The following is a 13,986-nucleotide window of genomic DNA, read 5'->3' as shown; positions in this document are numbered from 1 at the left end:
AAACCTAAATGGGGGCAGGGGCAAAAGAAATTCTTTAGGCAAAGAATAAGTGGCAGAGGGGTTGCCGTCAGAAATAAGAGTGTGGATGCGTCAAAAGTGGTCCAGACATACACAGCAAGCAAGACAAGCATGGCCTGCGAACATAAAATGATGTCCTACTAGATTTTCACAAACTGGAAAGCATAGAAAGGGGGGCCATTTTCACGTTTAGATGTGAGATGAAGGAGAAATGAATTTAAAATGATGTTTTCTCCATAGTTGGTTAGTTTGTTGTATGTTTGCTATTACACATGTGCTCACTACTTCACAATCAAGATTATAGCCACGAACAAAAGTCATGCTTCAGCGGGAGTGCTTGCCTTCATCACCTTCACAGGGATGGTAGAATCACTCCTGTGTCGGCCCCTTGTTAGCATCCTTGTATTGTTTGTGGTGCCCACCTTAGCCCCCACAAACTGTGCATTCAGAAATCTTTCGGTGTGGGTGTGGGTGCTGCAGATTGGAGCTTGGGCCTGACCCATGCTAGGCAAGCACTCCAGCCTTGAGCTCAACCTCTCTTTGCTTGCTGTTTTGAGACCGGGCCTTTAAATTACACAGGCTCATCGGGAACTTCCTCTGTAACCCAGAGTGATGCTGAACCTGCTACCCCACCCCCCCACCCCCGCCTTAGTCTCCCAGATACTGGGATCACATGCCTACCCTACCAGACCTGTTCTGCTGTCAGGGGACTTAGGCTGAAGAACATTGACAATTTTCATCAAGAACTTAACATAAGATGACCCAGTAACAGCTACCCAGTACCTGACTCAGAATGGTGGCAGGAGACTGGAGAAGAGGAATTCGTTCCTGGTCGTTTGATTGACTGTCTTAGCATAACTGTATCAGGTCTGTATAGAATATGGTTAGGTAAAAAGGAAAAGAGACCTCATATGAATAAAAAGTGTGGAGTGACATCACTGTGACAGGCATATTCACAGTTATTTTTTGAATTTATTATTATTATTATTATTAAGAACTTTTTTATTCATTTTACATACCAATCACACAGATCCCCCCCCCCATATTCACAATTATTGAGGGAATAAATTTGAACAAGTAGAGTACTAGATAAAGTATTTTGGAGGTTAGATTGGTTTGGATGTTTTACAAATGTAATTTTAATTTTAATTTTAATTTTTCAGTTTGTCTTTCTTGCCAGTACGTCTCCTCCTTCTTTGCAGGCCTTAGTCGGTTCCCTATTGTCAATAAATAAATAAATAAATATTTAAAACAAGCACATTGAGACAATGATACATGTATTTGGGATTAAAAACATTAGAAAAACCAAACCAACCCAACTCCATAAATTACAAAACATAGGTGCATCTTCCTCAAACTCTAAACAAGGCTTCAGAGGAATTTTGGCTTTAAAAATTTAGATTGAGATGGTATCAGTAGTGTTTATCTATTTTACATTTAGTAAGCTAGGTTCAAACCGTGTCTGGAAGTTCATTGTAAACACGGAGTTTTTCTCTATTACTATTTCCTGATAATTTATTCCTTTGTTAGAGTAAGTTAGCAATCAAAAGGTACAGGTCGGATCCGGTCTTAATCAGATCGTCGGTCTGGAAGGTTTTCCGGAGACTGACAGTGGCAAGGGGGTTTCTTTAATACACAGTGTGCCCGGCATTACTGATGCTAACAGTTGTTGTGTTTTAATCCCCTAGAATGATTGTTTGGGGCCAGCAGGAGATTTATTAGGAATGTATCCTGTGAAATCGTGTGTGTATAAGCTGCTACTTAGATCGTAAGAACGCTATTGGAAACTGTTTAAAAGTTTTAGCTGTAATTGGTAGGGACGTATTAACTGTGCTAAAAGAAGTGTGTGTATATGGTTGGCCCATGCGCCTTAACCTTTTTATCATTTATCTTCTTGTATTAATGGCACTGAATTATTAATTCATGAGCCTGGGTGGGAAGAGCGAAGGCACCATTTAAATGCGTGGCAAATTTATCCTTATCGCCAGAGACATGAAAAAAAGTCATTTTGTGTTATCTGTAAAATGGAAAAGACATTTTAAAATTTCATTTACAGTAATCCACTTTACTTCCAGTAAAACACCTAGATTACTACTACCATAATATAATGTTCTTATTAAAAATGTGTAACCTTCTCTCTTCTTTGTCTTATGTGTATAATATTGGTAGAAAAGTTTAGTCTTCATTTTCTTTAATGTGATATCTGTTGTAGTTTAAGATGTTACATTTATGAGTTGTGTGTTACGGTTTGTTGCATTTTAGTGGGCATTACATTGCAGAAAGTCACATTTGCTGTTAAAAACAAGGGTTGGTTGTGGATATAGGAATAAAGAACTTTGAAAATAATTCTTTTCAACTAACAGTGTATATAGTAATTAATACTTCATAGTTATATGGAGTAGGGTTAGTGATTCATCCTAGTGCAATTTTTAGCTTTCTCGAAGAAAGTCATCAAACCCAAGCTTAGCAATTTCCTACTTAACACAGGTGTGACTGGGACAGATCTCGGTGTCTCTCATGAGGGTCAGGAGCACCAAGACTCTATGTGTGGGAGGCCACTTTTCTAAAAAGCCATTTCCATCACATTCAGGGTGGAGTACCTGGGGTCTTCTCCGAACCTCTTTACTTTTGAGGCTCCTGTTGCTCTTTTGATGGCTTTTGCATTTTCCCATGCCAGACAACGTAGTAAGCTTAGCAGCCGGGGTAAAGTCCTGTGCTCTCTTTTAAGCCTCCCCAACACGGTGAGGGTTACTTATGGATCCGATTGTATGGAGGTAGACACATCTGTCTGTTCTTGTTGGTATAATGGTGTTTTGTTTTGTTTTTCTCATCAGCATGGTTCATTTACCTGTACCTGAATGTTCAGATTAATTTTCTGAAAATGGCAGACTGAGGTAGGGCACTGGTAATGCAGGTAGACACTGATAGTCATGTGATCATCTTTACCACTCAGTGGTGTAGTTGTGTAGTGGTGACAGAGTCTATTGACTCCTAAACTATTACCTACCTGGTCCTTCATAAGCGATGTTATCTGATCCCTGCTCTGATGCCCTCAGAGTCTGTGCATGAAGCTTGGTGGTTTTACTCTTTCCAAATATAATGAAACAGTTCATAACTTTAAACTCAGGAGATCTAGAGTCACTGGCTGTCATGGGTTCTTACCTTTTCACATCAGCTTTTTGGTTTCTGGAGATGGGCTCTCACTCTCTCCAGGCTGGCCTTGTATGTGTGATCTTCCTGCTGAGGTTATAAGGCGACCACTATGCTCCCCGCAACCCTGTGGCCGGCTCTCACTCTGTAGCCCAGGCTGGCCTTGTTCCAGCATACAAGTGTCGGGATTGCAGGCGTCACTCAAGCATATGCTTTTCCTCTTTTCTTGTATGTAATGACGCAACCAGTCTCCTCCCCGAAAAGCTCTTTAAATTAAAATGTTTGGAAAATCATTAACACACACACACACACACACACACACACACACACACACACACGAATTAATTAGTTAGCAAATGAAGTCTTGTAAAGTTACTTAGACGTTGAATAAGTTTTTTTGTAACCTTATTTTGCTTTTTGTGAAAACATCACTGTTTTATTGTTTCCTTAGTGTCATCTGAAATTTTACTAGGGATTGTAAAATTACATTTTCGTTTTGAAAAATCACTTTTCTGAAAACCTCGGGCCTCCTCCAGCTCTGAGTGGGCAGCACTAACCTATAAAATTTAACGTTCTGAATTTTCAACAAAATTTAAAAATTGTATTATTTAACAACTATTAACTGTTCAAAGTGGCACAGTTGGTATTTATTTCTGGAGATGACAAATTCCTCTCCGACATTGCGTTAAACTTTTAAGATAGGTTCTCCCTCCTTAGCCAAGGCTATCCTAAGATTCTTTCTTAGTATTAACTCTGATTTTGGAAGAGGACAGTCTGTTCTGTTCATTTATAAGAATGCAAACAGAATCTTTTAACACTGCTAGTAATTATTTAGAAATAGTTGATATATTTTCTTTTCTCTACAAACTAAGAAAAAACATTTTGAGTTTTCTTTGTAGATACATGTGGCAGGGGATTTGGTGACCTCAGGGCCTGTCCTTTCCTGAAGTCTCTCCTGGCATGTTGATATGTGAGTAGAATAAATTGCTGTGGCTGCCAGTCCAATAGGAATTTAGCCACCCTGGAAGCCCATGAATGCTTTCCTTGATATTACTTGTAGTGACATCAGCACCAAAGTCTGTAAGTGGGAAAATCAGACAACTTCACAGTTGTAGGTTTATGGATGTTCCTACATGCTTGTACAGGTGCTGAACTTGAGACCCAGATGTTTGTGAAGGGTCCCAACTCTCAGTAGGCAGGTTAAGTGTGCTCTTGATCTCAGCCCTGAACAACTCAGTAAGCTGCTGTCAGCTGATCTAAGACATCTCGAGGAGATAGCCATGCAGAAACTTTTTGCTTTCTCCTATTTTGATATTAAATAAATTGGTTACTATTAAGTTTTGATAATTTTAAGTAATTGTATGTTCTCTATTTGACATTTTTCTAGGACGTTTTAATTCTCCTTAGAGTTTTAGCTTCTTCATCATATTTTCGTCTTTCCAAACAATCCCTTTAGAACCTAACGCAAGACTCTAACTAGTATGTGAAGTAAATAAGATAAAAACATTGATTTCAGAATCCAAGGCCAGAAAGGCCTACCCGTAACTCATTAGCCAGGGAGAACCAGATAGTGTGCTAATACAACCCACTTCAGTGTAAAAGAAGTACAGACTTACATGATGATATGTAAAATGGCAGCTGCTGAGGGAATTGCATTGTATACTGGTTTATTGCAAACCTGTGGTGCTGTATGTCCACTTTTTCTTCAGCTTTATGCTGTATTTTCCCTTTGGTTCACTGGTTCTTGGGCTTTTTGTTTGCTGTTTGAGACAATGTAGCCTAAGCTGTCTTTGAACTTGTAGTAGTCTTCCTGAGTGCTGGAGTTACCTTTAAGAACCACCATGCTGGGGTCTTGCTAAATACTTTTAAAGTCATTTTTCCTATATTTTTAAAGATCATTCACATGCTTTTTTCCAGAATAACTCATCATCTCCTAGTTGTTGTAACATATAGCAACCCTGGATCATTATTATTTCATTCAGTGGTTGTACTCAGATCAAGAGGGAATTTGAATATTGATTCCTTCTATGATAATGAAGATGTACACATTGCTAATGTTTGTGTTTGTTTTTCTTACTTAGAGGCAACTTCTCAGGTAGTTTGATTCATGAGATCTATCAGTCTAGAATAATTTGTTAATTTATAACATATAATTGTTAGTGCTTTAAATAGCAATATAAATGGGTAAAATTAAGGTAGCTCAACTGGAAATACTAAAAATTAAGTTAATTCATAGTTATCATTACCTGAGGGATGTTAGTTTTGCTCATGTAAACATTTTGAAAATCAACTCATTATTCTTCTGATTTTTTTCAACACTTTCATAATCACAAAATGACTCTAAAGTAAATTGTATTAGGACATATGGAGTGGGTTTATGTGATCAACTTCGTTGGCAGCACTCATGACTTCAGCCCATAGGTGTGTTTGTGTTTCCCAGCCCATAGGTGTGTTTGTGTTTCCCAGCCCATAGGTGTGTTTCCCAGCCCATAGGTGTGTTTCCCAGCCCGCTGTCTCCTCGCTGCCCTGGAGCAGCCTGCACGCTTCTCGCTTCGAATGATTTAGTTTGTCTATTTAGCTTAATTAATTTATTTATTTTGCTAGGTGGTTATAGCTATGTATTCCGATGAGTTGTTTTTGACCTAGAATGTGATCTCCCTTTGGATGAAATGTTTTTTTCACTTACTCTTAGTGCAAGGCAACTAGAAACTGCTAGTAAGAACCTGAATGGGTTGGTGGATAGTAGTCAGGGGTCCTCAGCATTCCCCTTAGCCTTGATGGACATGTTTGCTCCTCCATCTAATCAACTTGAGTAAGTTCAGAGAACTTAATGAAGGAGCCTTGTAGCTCCAAGCTTGCATTCTTACAAGGATTACTGATCGGGCCTCTTTCAAGTCCAACGTCTAGTGCTGGTATCCATACTTGGGTATTCAGCTAAAAAGACAAGAAACAACCAAAACAAACCAACCAACAAAACAAACTCTGTGGACCACATGTGATGTGGATGTTTTTAATTCCAGCACCCTTGAGGTAGAGACTGAGGGTCCTGGAGCAGGCTGGCTGTCTAGACTAGCCAGAATAAGTGAGTTAGCTGTAAACAAGCTCAAAGGTTCAGTGAAGGACCTTACTTCTGTAAATAACGTGAAGATCGATGAAGAAGATACCAGACATCAACCTTGGGCCTGTGTCCATATGTGTGGATATATTGGCACACATATGTGTGAACTTCATGCATGCACACCATCTGTAAATAAATTATAAATAACATAAATAAAATTAGTTTTTCTGGATAAAGCATGGTGACATTCCCCTGTAGTCCCAGATTTTGGAAGGTGGAGGGAGGAAGATAAGGAATTCAAGGATACCCTCAGCTACTCGTGAATCTGACCTACAAGAGCCCCTATTTCAAAAACCCTAAATCAGCCAGTCAATCAGCCATTTAGTCATAATAGCTTTTCCTTTACCCAAATGGTGAAAATAAGCAAGCAAACAAAGAAACAGCAAACCCAACAAGAACTCTGTACCTTCTGTGTTGTCATACTCCAAATGTTTTCTAATAATAGGTACAAAATACACTGGTAACATTTTTTTCAAATATAAATTTGAGGAATTTGTCAGCTTTCCAGTATACACAGTGCGGTAATTTTGCCTATTCTGTGGCTATCCCTTCCCATAGCCCCCTTTTGCTTGGTACTTAAGTTGTAAGTTTCCTGTGCTGTCATAAGTTGTCCCCCATACTGGTTTGAAAATGACAGCTATTTGTTTTTGTCATTTCAACTGGATGGGTTTTAATGAGGAGGATGGCAGCCTGCCCCGACTGTGCCCTGATGTCCACAGCTCCAGCCTCTTTTGCCGGCTCAGCAAGACTCCTAGATGATAGCATAAAGCAGATGCAAGTAGGAGAATTCCCCAACTCTTTCTGCTCCTCTGAGCCCCAGAGGAGGATTTATTCCTTCACAACAAAGAAGTTTCAGTCAAGGGTAAGACCAGTTGTGACTCTTAAGGGGACCTTAGCATAGAGTGTTCAAGAAGCACTGCTGGTATCTTGATAACAGTGTCTGCAAGGATTGACAGAGGGGGCGAGAGCGGCTGGGGACTACCTGTTGGCTACGTGGCTTTAAGGTCTCAGCCACCACCACCCCCAATGCTGTCCTTGAGAAGGGAAGAAAATGAACCTCAAAACCCAAAGAAGTGTCTGGTACTGAGAAGGCATCTCTGATTAGTGATTTGGAAGGTTCACTCAGGGCATCAAAACTCCCAGGGCTGTTGGTGTTTTCTCAGGTCTGAGCAAGGAGGGCCGAGTCCAGCCTGTCTGTAATGGATGGAACCGAAAACACTTCTGAAAACTGAAAATACGCATTTATGTTAGTAAAATATGGAAAGGCTGCCCCCCCCTTTTTCTAAGAGTTGGGAAACCCCTTCTGATAATGATTACAATTTTATAGTGAGAAAGAAATCAGAAAGAGAGGTTTTGTGAAGCCATACTTGGTTTTCATTTCGAGTCGACATATATGAGTGTGAAATACTTATCCAGAGCATGCTTGCTTCACTTCCACGGCGTCGGTGTGTGTGCAGTGTCAAGGACGGTGACCTTGACTGGTCGGTGACCTTGGCTGGTCTCCGATGGTTCTTCCCCTCCTTGATGTCTGAAGGCTTCTCTTTGTATTTAATACCCAAGGTTCTACGCAGTCCCGTGTCCACGAGTGGAAATCAGCTTAAATGATTCTTTGTAGTAACCTTGCTTTTGGTAGAAAACTCACATTTTGTTCATCAGTTTTAGCAAATTTTAGTTTAATTTCCTTTTGCTTGAATTATCATTGATGTTAAGTTCTATCAGCTACATGATGCTTATCAGTGATTCAGCCTCCTATCTTCTGTACTTGGTAAATATATGTCACATCGTCAGGGTGAATATGATTTCCTGCCCATGCAACATAACGATGTGACTAAGAACTGGTCATTGGTGTTCCCCTTTGAAGTAATCTCACTGGCAGTTGAAGGCATGTGAATGTTTATTGCAGCTAGTAAACACAAAAGCAGGTTACTGTCTGAAAGACCACAGCCTAGTCTGAAATGTCCAGGGCTGTTGGGATGTACACAGTGCTGAGGCATATTCCTGGAAGTCACTCCCAGCTGGGGAAGGCTTCCTAGTAAGGGATGCATTAATTGACTTTTTACATGGCTGAGTAATAGGATGTGCAGATCTAAAGAGGTCACGACTGAGGTTTGTAGACAATGGCTTGTGGTTCACAGAAGCAAGATTAGGATAAAGTGGCTGGAATCTTCTTGTTTTGAGAATGAGACAGACGCACAGGAGGTTGTCCGTCAGAAGCCTGGCTTTGCTGAAGATTGTAGTTAGAGCTAGTTTAAGGAGCACTGTGCTCGCTTCAGTCTCACTAAGACATAAACTGTTAGATGGCGCTGCCCTGCCCATTCTGACTCCTTGTCATGCTAAGCTTTCTGATGTGTTTGGAAAAAGATTTTCTAAAAATCTAAATACAAATAAGTAGTTAATCTGAGGTATTATTGAAAGTAATCTTTTGTTTGTTGGGAGGATATTCAGTAGCCCATTTCTGCGTTTGTTCTAAGTTTTATTTTGCTTTGTGGGAATTTCCTGCCCCCTCTATTTTTTTTTAAAGTTGTAGCCTTTTTTTTTCTTTCTTTTTTTTTGTAACCCAGTTGAGCCTTGAACTGTGATCTTCCTGCTTCAGGCTCCAGATTGTTCAGATTATAGGTGTGCGCCAGCATGCCAGGCTTTGTGGGGTCCTTGCAGGTGGTTTGAAGGCTTGGTCTGGTAGCCTCATGTATGTGTGTGAGCTTCCTTCGGCTCCAGCTCATTTTAGGAGCAAAGCTTTCTTGGATTCCTTTCACCGTATTTATTTATTCATTCTATTCTTAGCTGATTGTGGTTTGTAAGTATTTCAGCTTTCATTAACATTTGTTCAATGAAGGGTTGTTTTTAATTTGGATCACAGCAGTAAAATCTTCTGACTTAGTTTTCAAAAATTGCACTCAAAAGTATGAACTTCTGGAAATAATTTTATTTGATGTGAAAGTGATTCGTTATAGGCTGTAGAATGAGAAAAAATAAATTTGATATTCTTTTTACTTACTGCACAGGCAGATGAGCTCCATCTTTATTTGCATAAAAGAAGCCATGACTTTATACATTCCAGAATTTTCTTTTTGCCAGAAATAGACATTTACACAGAGTCCCCTAGTCAAGTGGACTGTGCACTGTAACGTGTGTTTCACATTCTCAAGCCTTAAAAAGAGTACATGGGATTTCAGTGTGTAAAATCTGTTTCTGAAGTGGTAGTGCCGGCCAAAGACCACAAGAGAGGCCTTGGTTGTGCGGTTCCCTTGCCTTTCCCTCTCCCCCACACAGACTGGCCTATCTTGGCAGCTGTTTCTTACAAGGCAGACATCAGTCCTTGATTTCTTCCTTCCTTTTCTTCCCACAAACAAGGACTCTTTCAAATAGTGGGTGACCAAAGACAGACGGATCTTGGATCGCTCTAAGAAACTGGAAACGGGTAAGAGTGGTACAGTGGGCAAGCTGCCTGTGTGGAAAGCTCGACGAGAGGAGAGAATCCAGCGCAAGGAAAACTTGGAGAGGCAAAATTCTTTGCTTGCTCATGGAGCCGTCCAAAGACGGGCTCAGTTTTAATTGTAGCAATGAGTGCTTATCCTTCACATATTGAAATCATTCTCAACGGCCTGGTCAGGTGACTGAAGAGATTGAAATGTGTGAGAAAGTGTTCATTGACGAGTTAGTTGCGTGTCAGAGCACTAGCTGTTTAATCCATCTAATGTCGAATAACTTTCAGTGTTGAGATGGGAACTTTGCCATGTGAGTATAGACTACAGATTTCTTTGATTGTCCTTTGACTAACCCTGGGAAAGATTATCAGAGAGCTGGTAAGTTCTGCATGTGGAGATGTGTCCTGTCTCCATCAGATTAAGTTTGGATGCCTTCCTGCTTCCTGTGTTGTTTGCATTCAGAGGAGGAAGAAACATGCTGCCTCTTGTTTCTGTTTTCTTTCTTTTGGTAGAGAAGTTCATATGGAGTGTTCTAGAGCTGCATGATCCCCACTGCTCCCTTCATCATGACCATACCTAAAATCTCTTCAGTGTATTCACAGAGCTAAAATATGGGCTGACGTGTGTATAGGTATACAGACATAGTTTTATCCCTTCACCTGTAGGCATGAGAAAACCAATTTCTTATAATAGAAATGTCTTGATAGCTTTTCATCTGAGACTTTTGTAGGTTTTTATATGCAAATGCTACAGAGTAGATTCACAGTGATTTGTTTCTTATGTGCTTTTTGGTATATTTGTTGCTGACAGCTGTGATAATCCCTTTGTAGTTTGATGAATGTTATGTTTCAAACCATTTAGAATCTGACCACTTTTCCATTGAAGTTCTATCATAGTGATATCTAACAGAGTAGAGGGAACGGCTAATAGATTGTGGTACATGGAGCTTCTAACAGATAAGAGTAATTCAGATGATGTGACAGAATACTTGATTAGCAGGGAAGTTTTGGTTTGCTGTTATTTTTCATGTTTTAGTGATAGGATACAAATTACTAAGAATTTGTCTTGAGTCATGTACACAACCTGAGAGAGGCAAAAAGTAGAAATGCCTTCAGTGTCCCCACTTTATAGAACTCTTTATTTAAGGTTAGGGTTGCTAGCTCAGTGGTATAGTGCTCGCTTAGTGCACATTAGGCCTTGAGTTCAATCCCTGGTCCTGCCCCTTGCCCGACAGCAAACACTACACAATTCCATGGTTCCAGCTTGTGAGGGGACCTTTAAGAGAACAGTGGTTTCCTTATCGTGGGAGGCTGTACCAGGAAGTTCAAGTGTATTTGGGAACTGTCTTGATTTCATATGTGTTATAAGGCTCTATGACTCCTTATACTACCCTACAAGGAGGTAAACCAGTTGTCTGGAAGACTTCAGATGATCTGTTTTCATGTGATCCTAGGAGCTGAGGATACTTTGAAACCACACTCAATCTTTTGTGCTCTCTCTAGTTTGGGAAGATGGGCCCATCAGGGATGATCAAAACCTATATCAGTTTTTAGAATCAACTCTATATCAGTTATTTTTAAAAAGCCATGTTACTCAGTCTTGTAACACACACCTTTAATGCCAGTGCTCAGGCTGGGGCAGGAAGATGATGAATTTCAGAATAACCTAGACTTAGATGCTTCTTCAAAAAGAAAAGAAAAGAAACCCCCAAAGCCCTTGAAGATACAGTGCTCAGGATCTTTGGGTATTTCTTTGGGTCAAGTAGACTCAGTGATTTTACTTTGATCTTAACTTATACCTTACTCAAAGAAAAGCCATGGCAGGAAACCTAAAGCATTAAAATGAAGTAGTTTTGCGACAGTAACTAACTGCTTCTTCTATGAGTAATTAGCAGGGAAGTAATGGTTGAAGATGGTATTTTAAGTGTATGTGCTGTAAATGAACATACACCCATATGTTAACAACTATTTACCTTCGTTTAAAAAAATGAGCTCATCAGATCTGCAATCTATCTTGCAAGACAACTGAGGAAAATATTATATTATATTGCCTTTACTATGATCAATAAATGCGCATGTGTTTATACCTTTATTTAGAGGTGTTATGTATTCTAAACCTACTTCTATGATCAAAAGGTTAATGTCATGGAGAGATGGATGTATTATCTCAAGTGATTTTTTTTTAAGCGTTCATGCTTTCCTAAGAGAGCATCATTACTAGAAAAAATATATATACTTACTTATGAATACGATTGTCTATGCATTTGGGGGAGCTTCTTTTTTTTCAGAATGCCTCAGATACTCTATGTGTAGGAGCACTTACCTTCCTGGATATGCAGTCAGAATGTATTTTATCCTTACGAAATGGAGGGAAGGGCAGAGGGTTGCTGCTTCTGCATTTGCAGTGACGACATACCAGAGCCTTAAAGTAAGTGATGGATTTGTTTGTTTTTTTCAGATATGAAGATCAATGATGCAGACTGCTGGGCTCGATGAAGCTGGGCATTTGTAACTAGATTCATTAAGGAATACAAAGAAAATATTTAAAGGGATCAATAATGGTGTCTTCTGGTTGCAGAATGCGAAGTCTGTGGTTTATCATTATAATCAGTTTCTCACCGAATACAGAAGGTAAGACACAGTTCACGTTTTCTTTCTGAAACCCAAGAGAACATGAAGGATGTAATCTTCTTTGTGTTAAAGTGGCTACATTCTTATTTTGTTATTTTAAAAGTAATCGTTGAATTCATTTTGTAGTGGCTAAATTATTTTCCTTACACTGTTCTCTGGTATAGAAAATTCTAGATGCCTTATTTGATATCATTATAAATTTACAGAATACAGTAATTTTCAGCAGTCCTTTGGCATGTATTTTACATGTATTGGTTACCTTTATTTAAGAAAACTTGAATTCTTTTGTTACAACTTTTTTCACTTTAGTTTTTATTTTTTTAAACCCTGTTTTAGAAGTTGCAGTTCTTAATTTGCTTCCAAGTCATATTTCTGCAACATCTGGAATAAAATGTATCTTATTTATGAATATGCATCCACACTTTGCAGTGTGAAAAATTTCAGAAAGATATCAATCAACTTTCCCTATTTTCAAGAATGACATAGAATTTCTGACACTGAGCTATAACCTCATTCCTTACAAAATGTTTAAATTTATAAATAATTGTGAGTTAAGTTTTTAAAACAGACATAATTTTCAAAGAACTAAATGTACACTTACAGATTTTTTTATTCTAAATAACGAGAGCTATCATTTATTAGTTTCTAAATGGATTTTTCTGATACACATTATTTATGGTCTTCAGTATTAGTCACATAAAAATAAATGGTCACGCAGGTGCTCTTTAGATCAGGCCTGAAGTGAACACAGAGGTAACATGTGACAATGTTGTACCTAGTAGATCATGATGATATTTAAACTTAACAAGAAAATATATTAACTTAGAAAAACTTTTAGAAATACTTGCATATACAGTGGATTCTTTTAGTCTCAGTAGAGTAAAGCACTGGACTTATAAGATTGGTTTTATTAGTACTTTTCAATGTTCCAGCTTTAACATAGTAATAAAAGGATAGGGGAAAGGCACACTGTCAAGTGTGGAGAAGCCATTGTCCATTGTCTTTGTGAGGAACTTTGACAAATTAAGCATTTTCATTTTGTCAGAAGGAGTTTGTTTAAACTACTTGTTTTAAAGTTGTGTTTTATTTTTCTGCCTCCTCTCCCTGTTTCCTACATCTGATTAATGAATACAACTTAATATAATTTAAATGATTAACATATTCAGGATTATTTGAAAATATTTCCGTATTTGGAACATACATATTCACTCGAAAGTTAAACACAGGCTAATACTTAATTTGAAGACAACATAGTTTTTTTGCTTTAGAATTGAAGATGGGAAATCTAAAAGTGTAATATATCTGAATAACTAGTACTATAATGATAAACAGGCAGAAACTGAGTTTAATAATATGAATCTCAGGCTTGGATTGCTGTGAAAATCATATGTATGGTCTATAATTTTGCATCTGCTTTTTTTGGAAAACGCTGTCTGAATTCCTGCTGTTATATTTGAATGTTTTTATACATTGAAAAAGATTCCAGGTGTGGACCAATGGCTCATTAGTCCAATAATGAAAAATTTTCCAATCAAGATAGAGAGACCACTTTGCCAGCACAGTTGCTTCGCTCTGTGGGGGGCCGCGTGCAGAGGTGTTTTCATGAGATGCTGTGGTTTTATTTCGTGTGTCACCTCTCAGGTCA

At 38.7% G+C, this 13,986-nt stretch overlaps 1 protein-coding gene across 47 annotated transcripts in view; it reads left to right on the top strand.

Annotated features, from left to right (window-relative positions):
* The window catches only part of Adgrl2 (adhesion G protein-coupled receptor L2), a 631,085-nt gene that overhangs the window by 476,356 nt on the left and 140,743 nt on the right, over window positions 1-13,986 (top strand). For all 47 annotated transcript variants that reach the window (XM_052731823.1, XM_052731822.1, XM_052731821.1 and 44 more), the window contains one exon: window positions 12,169-12,341. In XM_052731823.1, the coding sequence (XP_052587783.1) occupies window positions 12,269-12,341 (73 nt within the window). In that variant the 5' untranslated portion in view covers window positions 12,169-12,268. The remainder of the gene's footprint in view (window positions 1-12,168; window positions 12,342-13,986) is intronic.

This window comes from Peromyscus californicus, unplaced genomic scaffold (genome assembly GCF_007827085.1).
Source record: "Peromyscus californicus insignis strain IS unplaced genomic scaffold, ASM782708v3 Scaffold_9__1_contigs__length_137607984, whole genome shotgun sequence".
Taxonomy (NCBI): Eukaryota; Metazoa; Chordata; class Mammalia; order Rodentia; family Cricetidae; genus Peromyscus; species Peromyscus californicus.
Note: the sequence above shows the minus strand (reverse complement) of the source record. Positions and strands in the feature narration are given on the sequence as shown.